The sequence below is a fragment of the Aristolochia californica genome, unplaced genomic scaffold (genome assembly GCF_029961685.1).
Source record: "Aristolochia californica isolate CCGP_79_NKW_82.1479 unplaced genomic scaffold, dmAriCali1.0.hap1 SCAF_1, whole genome shotgun sequence".
Taxonomy (NCBI): Eukaryota; Viridiplantae; Streptophyta; class Magnoliopsida; order Piperales; family Aristolochiaceae; genus Aristolochia; species Aristolochia californica.
This window is the reverse complement of record NW_027181770.1, coordinates 1494314-1511045: the sequence shown is the minus strand read 5'-3', so window position 1 is coordinate 1511045 and position 16732 is coordinate 1494314. Positions and strand designations below refer to the sequence as shown.

The following is a 16732-nucleotide window of genomic DNA, read 5'->3' as shown; positions in this document are numbered from 1 at the left end:
AAAATCATGTTTTTTTTTAACTATTTCACTAATAGAAACTTTTTGAATAGTTTATATAATAAATATGTTATTATAAATGAATCAATAACATGACAAATGGTTACAAATTAACTGTATTAATTGCTATTTTCTAGTAATTATTATTATCTGTATAGGGAATACAAACAAACTACTTAAAAACAAATTAAACATTAACATCTTTAACATCCTCCCTTAAATTGAATGTTTTTAACAATCAGTTTACACATGGATTCGAATAAACACCCGGAAGATCAATTATTTTCAAGAACTTATCAAGCTTTAAACAACTTGCTCTTGTGTATGACCATGAACCATCTTTACAATTTCTTCTTTTGTGAGTTCACGAAGGAAATGAAAGCGAACATCAATGTGTTTGCAACAACCCAACATCACTGGGTTTTTAGAAAATTTGATTGTTGAACTGTTATCATAGTAAACTATTGTGGAATCATATTGAACATGGCTGAGACTTTCTAATATCCTTCTTATCCTTATTGCTTGACATGTACATTAAGTTGTAGCAATGAAATTAACTTCAGTAGTTGACAAGGCGACTACAAGTTATTTTTTTTGAGGACCAAGACATTGTTCTTGAACTCAGCATAAACACATAACTTGAAGTGTTTTTCCTATCGTATAAATTCCTAGCATGATCACTATCTGTGTAGGTAATTAATTCCTAGTTTCCTCCCTTCTTGTAGAACACACTAAAATCAATAGTGCATTTTAACTACCTTAGTATCCTCTTTGTTGCTTGGAAATGAAGTTCAATGGGGCAATCCATAAATTTACTAATGAGACTCACCACAAACATAACATTTGGTGAGTGGTAGTCAAATACATAAGACTTCCCACAATTTACTTATAGAAAGTACTGTTTATCCTCACTCCATCTCCATTTTTCAAGAACTTGAATCCAATAATCATAGGATTGCAAACTGGGTTACACTTGTCCATGCTGAACGTCTCTAGCACTTCTTGTACATATTTCTTCTGACTAATAAAGATGTCATATGATCTTTGCATCACCTCAATGCCAAGAAACTATCTTATTTTTCCAAAATCAATCATATCAAATTTAAGCATCATGTTTTTTATTTAAACAACAAACATAAGTTATGATTATTTAAACTCTTGCTCCAATCCCAACTATTTTCTTCCTCAAACTTCACATCTTTGCTTACTATTATCTTTTGAGAAATTGGATCATACAATTTGTATGCATGTGATTGTTCACTAACTCCGAGTAGAACACGTCTCACACTCTTGTTATCAAGCTTAGTCCTCTTACTATCAGGTACATGAACATGTGATATGCATCCAAACACTATGAATTGATCAACTAATGGTTTAAATCCACTCCAAGCTTCTTCTAGAGTCATGTTTTTAACTACTAAAGTTAGACTTCTTTTTAGAACATAGGTAGTCCAATTGACTACTTCAGGCCAGAAAGTTTTTGGAATCTTTCTTCCTGAAAGTATGCTTCAAACCATATTCATAATGGTTTGGTTCTTTCTCTTTGTAACATCATTTTGTTGTTCAGTATATATTGTTGTTAGTTATCTATGTATGTCATTTTCCTTACAAAAATTCGTGAACTCGTATGGTGTAAATTCTCCTCTACGTTCAATGCGAAGACATCTTATATATGAACCGGTTTCTTTCTCAACGTGACTCTTATAATTTTTTAAAGTGATGAAAGCTTATGATTTCTCTACCAATAAATAAACCCGATTTTTATAGCTAAAATCATCAATGAAAGTGATCAGATATGTTTTCTTGCTATTTAAAGTGGGGTTGATTGGTCCACAAATGTTGGCTTGCACCAGTTGAAGAATTTGAGAAGTCTTCCATGTGCTCTATTTTGGAAATAGATCTCTACGTTGTTTTCCTACCAAATAGTCTTCACACACCATCGAAGGGTGTTATGAACCCAATAGCAAGCCGAGTCAGGCAAAGACACCATGGCTTAGTCAATTACTCTGACTGAATCAGTTACTTAGTTATTTAGTTTACTTTTCAAGTTAAATGCCATGGAGGGGCAAAATTATAATTTTCTCTTGAACCTTGTGGACATGAACCCTATTTAGAGGGGGAATGGAATGGAAAGAAGGAAGTCTAAATTTAGGTTAAAACAGAGTGTTTTAGTTCTCCTATATGAGCTCGAGGGTTTTCAAACTTCCCTTTGGCTTGATTTTCTTTTATTTTCTTCTTCTTCCTTACGGATTGCCGTGTTACATCCAGGGACTGTAACAAGCGGTATCAAAGCTGAAACAATGAGCGATTCATGGATTGTAGATGAAATATGTACAGTACTGTGCGAAGAAATTTCAGCAATGCTACATCAATCTGCCATTAACATGGAAGATAGGTTTGCTAGAACTCGAGAAGTGTCAATTTTTTTCTTCAGAAAGGAAGGTCACCCTTCCGGAAGAGGAACAGTTGTTGCTATTTGTCGGCCGACCTCAAATTAGCGAGCAAGGAATTCTAGAGGCGTAATCCATAGCCAGGAATTCCGAACAGTTTGATAAGCACCAGCCCTATTCAAAATTTCATCCCCAACTTGCTGTTGTTCGCCGCCGAAAAAGGTCAAGGCCAAAACTTGCTGTTGTTCGCCATCAGAAAAACCAAGAGCTCAAAGTACAATGTTATTGGGAGAAAAGGTCGTGGAGAATGAATTTCATTACTGTTGATAGGAACAAAATCAATTTATGGGCAAAGCTTGTGGATGGTGGAACCACCACTTTAAGTCTATTGCGAGAAGGAAGTGTTAAAGACAAGGCTTTGCGTATGCCCATGATAAAGCAGGTGCGTCGTGCCCACCATGAATATCTCGTTCCATTCTAGACTTCCATCCGGGGCAGCGAGGCGAAAATTTCCTCATTCATGATTATTTCCCTAATACAACTCATCATGTTCTCTACGAAACTCGGGCAGGAAGGCCACTGATGCACTGGGTTCAGCGACACAAATTCGCTTTGGGCATGACAAGGGGCCTTGCCCAATTACTTTCGATTCACGAAAATGTTCGATATAGTAACATCCTTATTGATAAATTTTTTTGTTGCTAGGCTAACGGAATTAAGGTTACAACAGAGGGTTTAAGTTCTCCTAAACTAGCTTGATGATTTTAAGTTTTAGTTCGGCCTGATTTTTCTTCCTCACAAATCTCCGTGGTAGGACAGTAACAAAGGGCTGTAAATTGTGGTAGTCCGTTCACTGACGTCAATCAGGTTGCATGTGCAAACTCTCTTACCCGACGTACTTCGTTGGGCGCGTTGGGGCGAGTGCTCATGGGAAGTTGATCTCTTAAGCTTTGCAGGATCGTGGAGTCTGCTTGGATCATCTCAAGGTTTTGTCCAACGTACCCACCGGGCATGCGGTGGTGATGCTTCAGGCTGATGGGCAAAACTCAATCATCATTGTGGGTGGGGCTAATATGAATTGTTGGCCTCAAAATCAGTCCGACGAGGAGTTGCAGGTGGTTCAAAAAGTTGCAGTTCTGTTGTTTCAGAGAGAGATTCCTATATTCAAGTTGCAAAGCTGAGTCTTTTATTTTCAGATTCTCTCTCTCTCTCTCTCTCTCTCTCTCTTGTTTAATGAAAAATTTCATGCGGTTATAGGATACATTTACCTTTTATGCTATTTAATCAGGGAGAGGGTGTATTGAGAATGATTTTCTTCTCCTGTATCTTCTGTTGTTTTTTTTTTCTCTTCTGTTCGGTTTATGGCGCATAAACATTGGTTGCTTAAACTAATATTATGCTTTTCTTTAATTTCCAGTTCTGGTAACTTGTGAAAAGTCTTCGCCGAGAAGGATTTGTTGTTGTTAACTCTTTTCTTCTTTCTTTTCTCGACTGCCGTCTGTTTATCATATTTTCTCAATCAAGCAATACACAGATAAGAAAATATTTTAATAATGATTAACGCATGTCGAGTTGATTGCAGAATAAAGGGTAAGTTTAAACAAATTACTTGATGCAAGAGAAAAAAATTCTGTGCAGACCATATGCCAGCTTGAAGCTTCACTGAAAATAGAAATTATTTCATGGAAGGAGCAATAAGAGGGTGCGAAGCTGCCCTTGGAGTTGATTGGCTGATACTGTGACAAGTGGCTAAAAGATTGTCTTCTTTTCAGCCTCTCGAAAGGGAAAACTGCCTCAGTGAAGGTACGGGAAAGTTCAAATGAATCTTGGGAATTTGTTGTCTGAAAAGTAAAAATGTTAAAACCTCGAATGCATCATTTTTTGAGGACTTTAAAACGTCTTGTATTTCTGAGGAATCAAAGTGATGAAATTGATCAAACTGTATCTGTGTCGCATGGAACGAGTGAAACAGCATCTTCTGTGCTGATGAAATGCATAAAGTAAGAGAGATTTAGCTCCAAAAAACTATATGAACTTCAGCACTATACTTGATCAAGCATATCCACTAAAGAATACCAGATTTGTGAGATCATTTATGTTTGAGATTCTTTCACTGTTTTTCATTTCAGTTAAACTGTGATATGCACAGTGTAACTCAGGTTGTGGTGATCACCATGAAGATCATTTATGTTTGAGATTCTTTCACTGTTTTTCATTTCAGTTAAACTGTGATATGCACAGTGTAACTCAGGTTGTGGTGATCACCATGAAGCATATTGCCACAACCAATGAAAAAGCAGTACAGGGGGAAGATGACTATATCACATACTAGGCATTTGGCCTGGCCAGCAGCTCTTTGTGGGAGCAAGCTCATAGATGGATCTTGGTTAATGAAGTAGCTCCTTAACTCTCTATTGGTCTCATACCTAAGATGTGCCTATTCTTTGGCAGATCCTCTAGCAAGGAGTAGCATCTCTTATCATTATTTCATTTTGGAAGATTCTTTTTCCTTTCCTTGTTTGGGGGTAGTGAAGCCTCTTTGTATTGGGGTAGTGACATGAAGCCTCTTGGTTGAAGGTTTCATGGTCTGTTAATAAATGTAATTTGATTTACATATTTTTACCTTAACTTCAATTCCAGATTTCAGTTCTATGAGAGACCTTTATTGGGGGTGTCATCTGTTTCAATGAAATGGGCAATGTTCTTCACTACAAAGCTATGTGATCTAAAACTACTGTTGGTTCCATATTGGCTTGAGGAGGTTCTTTATGAAAAGAAGAATATGTACTCTTAAGTCCATTCAACAAAAAGAAAAAAGGACTCAAATCCACCTGTTCGTTGGTGATATTACAAGAGCATGTAGGTTCTTGAAGCATAAAGGTATTTATGGTATATTTCAGGGATGTATAGGTAATCAACCCTTTTCAGTATTCACTCTTTACCATGCTTGCTCTGTGGATTGACTTGAAAAGTTTTAAGTTTTTTCCTCTGCCAAACATCCTTGTTCTAAAATGCTGTAGTTTTATGGTATTTTTGAGATGCCAGTTGAGTTGAATTTATGTTCCATGCAAGCAGCAAAAAGTGCTGGAGTGCCAGTCATTATGGATGCTGGTGGAATGGAGGGTGACATCCCGGAGGAACTCCTAATGTTTGTGGATATACTTAGCCCAAATGAAAGTGAACTTAACCGATTGACTCGAGAGCCAACGATAACTTTTCGAGTAGATCAGTGAAGCACTAAAAAGTGCCATGAAATGGTGAGTTTGGGTCCAGGCAGAACTCTTTTCATGACATGAGCTAAATCAGTTGCTTTATTCAAATTATATCTTTTGAAATGGTGATTGGCTTTTTAATAATAAAAGATTAGTTAATCATGAAGGGAGGGGAACCCTGCCCTGAAGTTACAAAGGAAAAGAGATCTCAACAAGGAGATGCGTGGAGACACTCTCTTTAGCCAAGAGATTGGAGCAGCCACATGCTGATTTTTAATTAATCAAGAGTAGTGGAGGAAAAATTTTGTTAGCTCTCTCAACAATTGTTCTTAACTCTCTGAACTGCCAATCTGCTTTAACTTCTCAGGTTGTATTTTGTCACTGCCCTTGAGGTACATTTGCTTTTGTCTATTTTTTAAAACTCAAACTGTGTCTTTGCAAGTAAGAGATATTAGTGCAAAAGGTACATCAACTGCTCTTGCATTCAATATGTACTGTACTCTATATACTGGATATTTCAGAGTGTGAAGGAAGTCCTAGTAAAGCTTGGGGACAAAGGGGAGAAACCAATTCTACTACCCCCATTATCTCAGCTCCAAAGGCTCTTGGTACAACAGGAGCTGGTGGTACTTTTACCACAGCTTTTTCTGTGAATGCTTAAAGCATACTGGTACGTTAATGCCATGCCTGCACATTTACGCATTTAGGCTTACTACCATCATTTGGCTATCCCTTTTTTTTTTTTTTTCTGATTCATTAAGTTTTTTTTTTTTCTGATTCATTAAGCTTTTGCTGAATTTGGCAGGTTAGATGTTCTTAGCGGAACTATGATTAAGGGGGGGGTTAGTGCACTTTGAAATTCGTGGAAAGTGAAAGTAAATTATTTATTAAAAATGAATTATTGTTTTGTGTTAATGTGCTCAATAGAAAGTGCAGTGTAAAGTACTTTCTTGTATTAGTGTATTCAATGAAAATTTAAGAGGAAAGTGGAGAATGAGTTTATTAATAGAATATTTTGATAAATTAAAATAATTTTATTTAACTTTTAATTAACAAAAAAATTAAATTAATTAAATATAAAATATAATATACCTAAACAAACATGGTTACTTTTATAATGTCTAGATATTTAATCAAATTCTTATTTTTATAATATCTAAATTATCACTCTTAAATTAGTAATTTAATATACTATTAAATAGGGTATTTTATTAATAAAATAAGATGGATTTTTTTAGTATAAATTAATACAATAATTATAAAGTAAAATAAAAATATTAATTTAATTAATTATATAAATAAAATACTTAAACAAAAATATTTACTGTAATACTTGATCAAATTATTAATTTTACGATATCACTCTTAAATTAGTAATTAATTAATATTTAAAATTATAAATATAATAAATAAATAAATAAATAAATAAGATATTTTATTAATAAAATGAGTATTTCCATTAAAATCCAACTGAATTAGTTTAATCTCAGTGTTTCATTGAGTGAAATAACGAGTGAAAGTGAATTCACTAGTCTCATGGATTGAATTCACTTTCACTTGTTTTTTTACTTAAAGGAGTGAAATTGAATTATCTGTGTAATTCAGTTTCACTCTCCACTTACAAAGTGCACTAATGTTCGTGGAGCCTCTTTCTCTAGTAAAAGTGAATTCACTTTTACTTACACAATGCATGCACTAACAGGAATCCTTACAAACCGCCAGGATTGCAAATCATTCATTCAACTTTGTTTTAAAAGCGTGTATTGTTGTGACCTGAACGCGCCGCTAACAATATATCACAAAAACCTCTCGAAAAACCCAAACAATAGATATCCAGCTCTTTGGGTGCAGTGTCTTTCCACGACCGAAGTCGGTTCAATCCAAATTGGGGAAGTCCAATCGTATGCGAGACAGGTTTCGCTTCCTGAATGCTGGTTACCTTCGTTTCATATCAACCAGAAGAGCAGCCTGAATCTTGACTGTAGAGAATTCCGATAAAATTTCACCTGTAATCTTTGACTCAATTACTCAACTACTCTGCAGTTAATGACCCAGAGAAGGTTTTGATTTTTTTAAGACTTGAAGAAGAACAAAAGGCTTTAAGACATTAACTGGGCGGGTGGGCTACGGCAGCCATATCCAGAGCATTGTTTAGTGTGTTTCGCTATATATGTCAAACTATACATACACATTCCCACATGCATTCTTCATAATTTCCCGTAATATGGATGAGAAATCAAGGAAATAGTAACATGGCATTCTTATCCTCATATTGTTTATTCTTTTTATGGAAATGAATGAGTTCATTTCTCAGAAATTATTGTTTAGTATTTTTTTTACAAAGAGTCCTCGACGGATGCGTATGGGCAACGTATCAACCTCTGCACAGTTTAGATGGCGACAACGAAGAAAGGGAAAGATCTTCACCGACCCTGTATCCTATTAAGTTCGTATGCGCGAGACGAGGGCCGGGAAAGATCCAGTCTCCCCTCCCTGACGAAACCGACTCTTTTCTTCTGGTAGAGACTGCTAAGGAGACAAAGATCGAAGAATACAGTCGCAAATCCGGTCCAATCTTGACAGTATTGTGTCGTGGATAAGGAGCAAGAAGGGGTGGAAGGATTACATTTACAGTCGTGTGTTCATGGCGCATAAATGATGAAAACGACGATGGTCGATCATCGATACGTCTGCAGTATCCAGAACTATCTACTGAGAGAGGAGGGAAGAGTGACTGCCTGCAATCTCATGCAATATTTCAGTCCGACAATAACTGCATGCATTTAACGTACCATTCAATGCCTTGGCAGCATGCGAAAAAGCGAAATAAGGCAAGACAAGGAAGTGAAAGACGCAGCTGTGAAGTTATTAACCTTGCGCACCAATTGATGCACCCAAACTACATTAGAAAAATATTTGTTGAGGAGTGAAGTACTGTGATGTGGATCGCTCCTGCCATCTATACGCTTGCAATTAAAAAGTCATGTTCTTATCTTTCTTACAAAACAAGAAATATCTGAAAGAGTGGCAGACTTCAGGGTCGTTGGCAATGGCAATGGCAATAACAGCAGCACAGGGGGGGGGGGTGGAAATGGCAAGAAATCATACAAAATGAAATGGGTTCCCTGGGTTTTCTTTGCCTTTGTCAAACCTGTGAAGCAGAGATCCTTAAGAGGTTAGGGTTTTTGTTCTTATCCTCCACCAACCCTTCATGCCCTGCTAGCATCAGGTACTTGTCTCTCCTTGTGAGGTTAGTGCACTCAAAGCCCAATGCATCACCCAGCTGTCTCTGTATGAAGTTTGCAACCTCGCAGGAGGACATCCCCCCAGCGCAAGTTAGCTCTCTCGGTACCTTTTCCAGAAACTCCACCGAGTAACAGGGAGAAGGGTTCATCAGGAAGAAGATGGGGTCCAGACATTTGAGCCCACTCGCTGTGGTGCCGTAGAACATGCCCACATGGGTGTTCACGGCCACTGGCACGATCTCATCCGCCAACTCTGCAAACAGAGAGCTGAACCTCAACAGATAGGGTTCTCTGCATGTGGTTCCTTCTGGGCAAATCACCAGGTCGCCTTCGTTTAGAAGCTTTTGCATCGTCTCTCCATCTCGCTTCCTGTCTCTGGTCAGCCTGACCGTTTTAATGGGTGCGATGAGCTCAGACATCTTGCTCAGGCTGTAGGTCACTGCTGTCACCGACTTACCGAGCACAGTACATAGGAAGATAGGGTCCAATAGGGTCCTGTGAGAGCAAACATAGAGGACTCCCCTCTTGTTGTCAGACTCTGGTGCGTTATGCAAACCCTTCACCCTAATCCTCACCCCGCTAAACTGTCCGACAATAATGCTAATCTTGTATGGGAGGAGTATCCCCACAAGGAGTCTAAAGACGGAGAGGAGTACCCCTAACGGGAGCCACAAGAACATGCAGAGGGTGGCTGATGGTGTTGGTAAGAAAGCGAGCCTACCATCGTGGAAGACCAAAGGCTTTGGGTACTTCTCTCTTGGCATCACTGAAGTTGCAGCGCTCTTGCTCTCCTCCTTGTTCACCACATAAGCTTCCTGCAGAAATATCATACGTGGTTTACGATCATTATCTCGTAATCCATGTGTAAGGACGTGCAAATCAGAAGTAGAAAAAGTATACTTTACTGTGTTGCGGTAGTGTGTGCATGAGAAGGAACGGAAAGGGAGGGAGGCTATTAGTAGATGAAACAGATGATGACCGGCTGAAATGGAAAACGCTTAACTGAGCACTGTATATATGCTTCTTTTGCTCCTTTCTCTGTTATTACCACATGGCTCGGTGGTGATTGAGGATGCGTTTAGCTTACCTTGCAGAGAGAGATGAAGAGACTGTCATGGAGATTGCGACCGCCGAGACCAATATCAGGTTTGGTGTCTCCAAAGAACTCCTTGAGAGCCTTGTGCTTCACAAGGACCCCGGAATCAGTGACGAAACCAGTAAAATATCCTTTAGTCACCTGCAACTCCGTTCCGATCACGTCGTCTACCTTCAAATATTCCTTGAGAAACCCTTCAACCATTACTCTGGGGACGCTGGTGAGAACCACTCTCTTCCCTGCTGAACTCAGGACTTCATAAGCCTGAAGGTGGAGGTTCTCCAGAAAGAACTTGGGCAAAACTGCCCTCTCCACACACTCCATTCGCTTCTCACTGAGCCCACGGAAGGTCAAAAAAGTCATGACCTTTAACCCCTGCTCAATCTCCAAAACCCACATCAGTGGAGATGATAGAAGCAACAGAAATGCCCTGAATAAGCCACCACCCTCGAAGGCAACCAGCATGAAGTATGGAAAGAAAGATTTGGATCTCAAGAGTGACCACTGGATGTCACAGACCAACGTCTGCCTCCCCCTGCCTTCCAACGGACACTTGCTGACACTAGGATACGCCGTCCCTTGATACGACCGAAAAGATGAACTTCTGTAGAGAAATCCGTAGTTAGCAATCTTCTTAGCAGCTCTGTAACAGGAGTTTGCCAAAAGTTGGTACAAAACCCAATTTGTTATCTTGAACAAAACCATCTGGTATTCCATATTTCTCGCTCCCTCTCTTCCTCGTTTCCTCTATTTGGGAATGATGGCGGTGAGCTTTGCAGCTACAAGACTAAGAGTGAGCAGTGACGGACCTCGGCTGTGGAGGAGAAGATATAAGGTTGGGAGATAGTAATAAAAGATGAGGGAGGAGGTTGACCAGGCCATTTGGTTTCCACACCGCTTGCATTAACTGCAGCCACACCAGCTCTTTTCCCCCTTCCAAGCATGGTTAGATTTGCGTGTAGGTGACCACCCAGCACTGGTAGACGTTTTAGACTCTTTGAAAATTGGGTCTCCTCATAATAATATTCTAGAGTTTTTCAAGGTAGTACCTCTTTTGCCACATTTTTACGTTTGAAATATTCGTTCCTCCGCCGTCTTCTCCAACTAAACCCTGCTTTCTGTATGTGAAAATGTGAATGAAGATAAAGAAACAAACTTTCACCGTCAATGATTGGGGAACTCACCTAAACCTCACCGGAAAGCTGGTGCCCTGCTTCAGTGTGGCCATTTGTTCACCTTTCCACGTCCTGTAAAGAAGAACATGCAACGACATTTTCGCGACTGGAGATTTAGGTGAGACATTTGAGCAGGTCGGTGATAAAGCGAAAGTAGTTCCCTATTTCTTGACATTACATTTGAATTTTTGAATTTTGATTTCTAGATATTGTTTGCGTTTTAGTGCACTCAGGAAGTGAAAGTTCTTGATTTCACATTCACTTTCTGCCTTCCCACTCTTACATTTCGATATAATAAAATTAATCACTTGTTTTAAGTATTTGTTTCAACTTCTAGATTTGCAACAGTGGAAGGCTTACATCAACGAACAAGAAACAAAAAAATAAATGCTCGTCTGAGCATTAAATTCACAGTTCCCCATCCATTTTTTTAAGTTTGATTAATTGAGGGTACGGGAGAAAGAGGACAAACTAAGAGGGGAGCTTCTGCTTTTCATGAACCATCCAGGGACATAAAATAGAAAATATCACGACAGCCTTCTGGGTGTCCCTTTGTTTTCCTCTTTCACGATAGGCAACATCAATTGTACGTAAATGGAAAATAAATATGGGTACTTGTGTGCATGTGAGATATATATCGAGGTGATAGATAATAGCAAAACAATGCAGCATGGCCTACTGGTTCTTTGTTACCAAAGTGGAGCTCGTAGTTTCAGAAAACTCCAGGCTGTCAAATTATAGAAAAATTGTTCGCTCATCTTTACTCGACTGTAATGATCATGAGTAGAGATTTCTTAAAATATTACATCTGTGAACGGGAGTCAGAAACTCTAACTGGTACAGGATAGAGTGGTGTATGCGCCTGAAATAAATTGAAGGTAACGATAAGATTGTAATGGCTATCACTGTGATCAAGTATGTAGTATGGAGCACGTAGCAATCAGTGGCACAAGCAAATAGAAGCAATGAAGATAAGGTGAAGTAAGTCAGTTCTTTCAGGCCAGGAATCTGAATACCTTTCCCCGCTTGGCTAGAAATAGAAAGGTCACTCGGAACGCAGAACTGAATCCCGATTTTATTGAGCAGATTGGTCCAAACCTTCCAAGCCGCAAACTAGCAGTGCAGTAAAAGGTGATCAATCAATTCTTCCTCCAAGCCGCAAAAGGGGCAAAGGATATCCACGATTGAGGAGGGCGCTCCACATGAAGAAACATATCTTTGGGACTGAATTTGCCACTGTTGTCTTGGGTCCACACCATTTTATCATCCGCTCTACTTCTGATCCTCTCAGTGCTCACAGTAATCAGTAATTCACTGCCCAAAGTTGCGTCAGCATCATTCAGACCTGTCTGAAATGTAAGTCTCAGACACCGCTGGCCCTTCAGGAATCAGTAACAGTAATAGAGGGATTGATGGCCAGGGTAAAGAGGGATGGGTAAGAGTACTTCATGGACCTGCACTCAAGTCGATGGTCATTCCAGAATTCTATCTTCAAACCATTACCTATGTAATATTTTGTTGCTGCAGCAAAGATGGTCAGAAGAGGGTAGAGTGGTGGTCGCCAAAGCGGTGAGAGCCTCACTCTTGCCCCCTTTTCTTCTCTACTTTGTTGTGCCCTCAAGTTAAGATTGTGAAGTCTCACTTCGTCTTTATTATTTGGTTTCTAGCCAATTGGATCTTTCAATTTTCTATATGTTTTATTCAATTAGACTTCTTGAGATGGTGTTGCTGTTCTAAGGGACTAAGTAATTAAATGTTGAGGTAATTTAAAGCCTCATGTTATGGTTCATTGACATCTTCCAATTCTAGCTGGGACTTCGTGTTATGTACTAACATGCTTTGAGGGGGAATTTTGGTAAACAGGTGTGATGTTGATGAGGTTTGATCAAAGACTCCATCTGAACATTGATAAGCTCAAGAGGTCATACACAACCAAGATTTGTGTGAAGAATTTTTGCAAAAAAAGATGCAGATCAAAGTCAATTCTACTCGCATGTTTGATCACAGAATCATCTAAAAATTATCTATTTATAGCAAGCTAATCATCGAATTGTGGAGTTTGGGCATCTATAATATACATGTGCCAGCTTGAGGGAGATGTGAGAGCAAAACAGGGAAGAAGACCCCTTGTAGGAGTTCTATTTCGTTTCTCTGTTTTTTCTGTCTATGGAACTTGTAATATGCAACTCTAAGTAGAGTGTGAGGGGGTCGAACATACTATCTTCAACCATCCTTTTTCTCATTACACGTGATTTGGCCAAGGAACCCTCATTGAAGCAAATGGTATCATTGGCAAATTACATGAGGAAAATTGAGAGAGGGAGTTTGGGTTGGGGTGAGCCCTGAACCAACCACTCCTTTGAGTCATGGAGAAGATAGCATTAATCATCTTCCAAAGATTTTGAAGAGTCAAGTAAGAGGTAGAAAAAAAAAATCCTTAGCAGAGCCAGGATAGAAGAGAGAAGGAAGTTGGGAGAGACAGCTGTGGATCCAACTTTGCCATTTCGGCCAGAATCCCATTAGGTGCATCAAGTAGGTCCTAGTTGACCCGATATGCTTTGTGTATTTATTATGCATTCCAATAGCTTCAACATTTTCCCTTGCTTGTCTCTGCACAGACCAATAGATCTATTGACATCCTCAGACATTAGATCTAAAACATTGAAATCTGCAACTTATTGAATGATTTAAAACCTTACACCAAGGTTGAAGAAAATTTTGGGTCGAAACAACTATTGCCGTGTAGCTAAGCAACAGACCATTGCTACGTCGCATGGACAAAGAGGCCTCAGAAAACTGCTTAGTTAAAGTTGTTTCATACTGTTTTACATGTGCGTGTGTACCTCTGTTCAGCTTAGTCAACACTGGTGTAGGCAACTGAGCAATCATCTTTCACCAACCCAGCTCACAAACTGATCAGGTCAAGTCTTCAGATCAAACCTATCCGTAGATACTCTCAACAGTTACTAGGAGAGGAAAATTAGAAATGAAAACCAAGAGTGATGATTACCAGTCATTTTCCATGTTAGCATGTCTTTTAACATTTTCAATGAACTCTGAAGCTATATCTAAACTGCACCTTTTAAATGCAGCACATGCACCAAAGATATCTCCAATCCACTCCTCATACCTCGAACAGAACAGATGTATCCCTGGAACTGTCTGCTACCATTTGTTTTTGTAGCAAGATAAACATCAATAAGGTTGCAAACAGATGTATCCCTGGAACTGTCTGCTACCATTTGTTTTTGTAGCAAGATAAACATCAATAAGGTTGCAAATAGAGTCTAAAAAAATCAAAACAATTGTTAAGTATAGTCCCATATGAATTATTAAGTACAAAGATCTTGAGTTTATTAGTTGGGAAAGAGTCTTTTAACTTGCCTAGTCATTTCGGAATGGCCTTGGACCCAAATTCACATGGTAAGAGAAAGTACTCATACATAGGCCTCCAACTAAAATGTCCATGTGTAGAGCCACAAAAGAGGGTTTACATATGAGGGAGAGTATTAAAAGCAGTCCCACATGGAACAGTGAGTACAAAAATCTTGAGTTTATTAGTTAGAAAAGAGATTTCCTACCTTGGCTAGTCATTTTGATATAGGTTTTGGATCCAACTTCACATGGTAGCACTGTAGGTGCCCATACATGGTCCTCCACCCAATTTGTCTGTCTAACTTGGTTAGTTATTTCGGGATGGCCTTGTACCCAACTTCACATGGTATGAGAGCAAATACTCATTCATGGGCCTCCAACCAAAATGTCCACATGTAAAGCCATAAAAAAAAGGACCTACACCTAAAGGGGGAGTGATAAGAATAGTCTTACATGGATTAGTGAGTACAAAAATCTTAGGTTTATTACACCACATCATCACAATGTAAATTTTATTCACTCATATAGTCAATACACAATTGCAGGTTTACCCTCAGTCTTTGTTGTCAATATAAAGACAAAATCATATGTGCAATATCTTTTTAAAGCTTGTATAATATTTAAAAACAAAAAATAAAAAAGGAAAAAGGAAAATCCCTTAAAGGACTGAGGTCAAGTATACACTTTTAATCTTTTTTTTTTTTTGAAGAAGTATACACTTTTAATCTTAATTCAATTGTTGATGCCAACAATATATACATCCACCTTAACTAGCTATGGCATGTTAGGCTTTTTATTCCCCAGAGGGCACATTTTGTCAAAATTTCGACTGCTGTTCATCAAGCAAAATACCATGGCAAATGGATGAGTAGGTACAACCGCCAAAGAATAATTCGGAGGACATTCACCTTACACCACACGTCTCTGATATGCCAATGACAGTTTACTGCCAATTCTTTAGAAGGTTTAGACAGACTCCACACAAACAATAAATTTTTTGAAATAGATTAGTTTGAGCTTTATGAAAGTTCTAGACTAGAGAGTAATTCACACTGGCTCTCCATGCATGATGGGAGTTGTAATGTGAATGAGATCTTTTCTATGTAGACAACAAGTATTTGGTCTCAGGTTAACCTTGCCACCCCCCATTTGAACAAGGAGCACTACCTCTTCCCTGAATGCAGGGAAGTCAGTTTCTTTTACTGAATGGTGATGATTGCTCTTATTAGCTGCTAGGATAGGAAGGCTATAACACTCCGATCACATCATCCAATAATCCCGACATAAAGGTGCCCAATCAACTCTATAGATACCCAAGCATCCGAATTGCAAATCACAACATCCATAACTCACATTTTTTAAGCTGTAAGTGTTTTAACTATTTTTTTTCCAATCAAGGAGCTTCTTTCCAAATCCAATCAATTCGTCAACCTGCACCCCTTGACAATGAAGATACACGAGTATATTATTCTTTTCCAAAAGCACAAAAGGATAGAAAGGTATTGTTGTGGCCATTTGTTGCATGTATACTGACTACTTGTAAAGTAAGTTTTTGAAATAATAGCAATGACAAAGCTTTGTTTTGCTGAATTACCTCCGAACATCAACCGGGTCTTCCCATGAAAGCGCACCAAAGCTACAGTAACTGGTCCAGAGACCAACTAGGAGGCTAATAGTACCTCTCCTTCGTAGTCTTCAACAGCCTCTTCGACGGAGCTGAATTGTGTCGTGTGCTTCTCATTCTTGTTCCAACAACCATAGCACAAGGGGAGCTCGAACAAGAAAGAGTCCTAGACAGAAGATATCCTCTGAATGTCATTCTGCAGTAATTCAGAAAAATAGTTTGTTCGTTCAATCACTATGACAAATGGATGGAGACATGTATTGGTTGCGACAACTAAAGTGCAAACAAACTATGTATAGGAAAACAATTTATGCAAGACAATATGCTGCGGAAGCCGGATAAGTAAATGAGATTAAATGATAATGAAAACATCACGTACCAGTGATGTTTTTTCAATTGCTGCAATAAGAGCTATCCAAGCGCCAAAGTTTCCTGGGTTCAGATGAGAAATTAGGTTTTATCCCATGACCTTGTAGCGTTGTCGGAATTTTCAGAAAAAGAGGATGGTCCAGATGAAACTCCGGCAAGCAGCCACAGAACAGCAAGCAACGTACTTACCTCTTCCTCAATCACTTATATAAAAGATCCTGGATCACTGGACTTCAACGTCCATATCGG

General features: G+C 38.7%; 1 protein-coding gene and 1 pseudogene across 1 annotated transcript; one reads left to right on the top strand and one right to left on the bottom strand.

Annotated features, from left to right (window-relative positions):
• Positions 1-3259: 3259 nt before the first annotated feature.
• Positions 3260-6260, top strand: LOC137962187 (ribokinase-like; annotated as a pseudogene).
• Positions 6261-8497: 2237 nt separating this feature from the next.
• LOC137955320 (glycerol-3-phosphate acyltransferase 1-like) lies at positions 8498-10706 on the bottom strand. Its single transcript, XM_068802216.1, has 2 exons — positions 9932-10706; positions 8498-9659 (listed from the first exon to the last, which is right to left on the bottom strand). Exons 1-2 carry the CDS (start codon positions 10655-10657, stop codon positions 8745-8747), a joined length of 1641 nt encoding a protein of 546 aa, XP_068658317.1. The 5' UTR covers positions 10658-10706; the 3' UTR covers positions 8498-8744.
• Positions 10707-16732: the final 6026 nt, after the last annotated feature.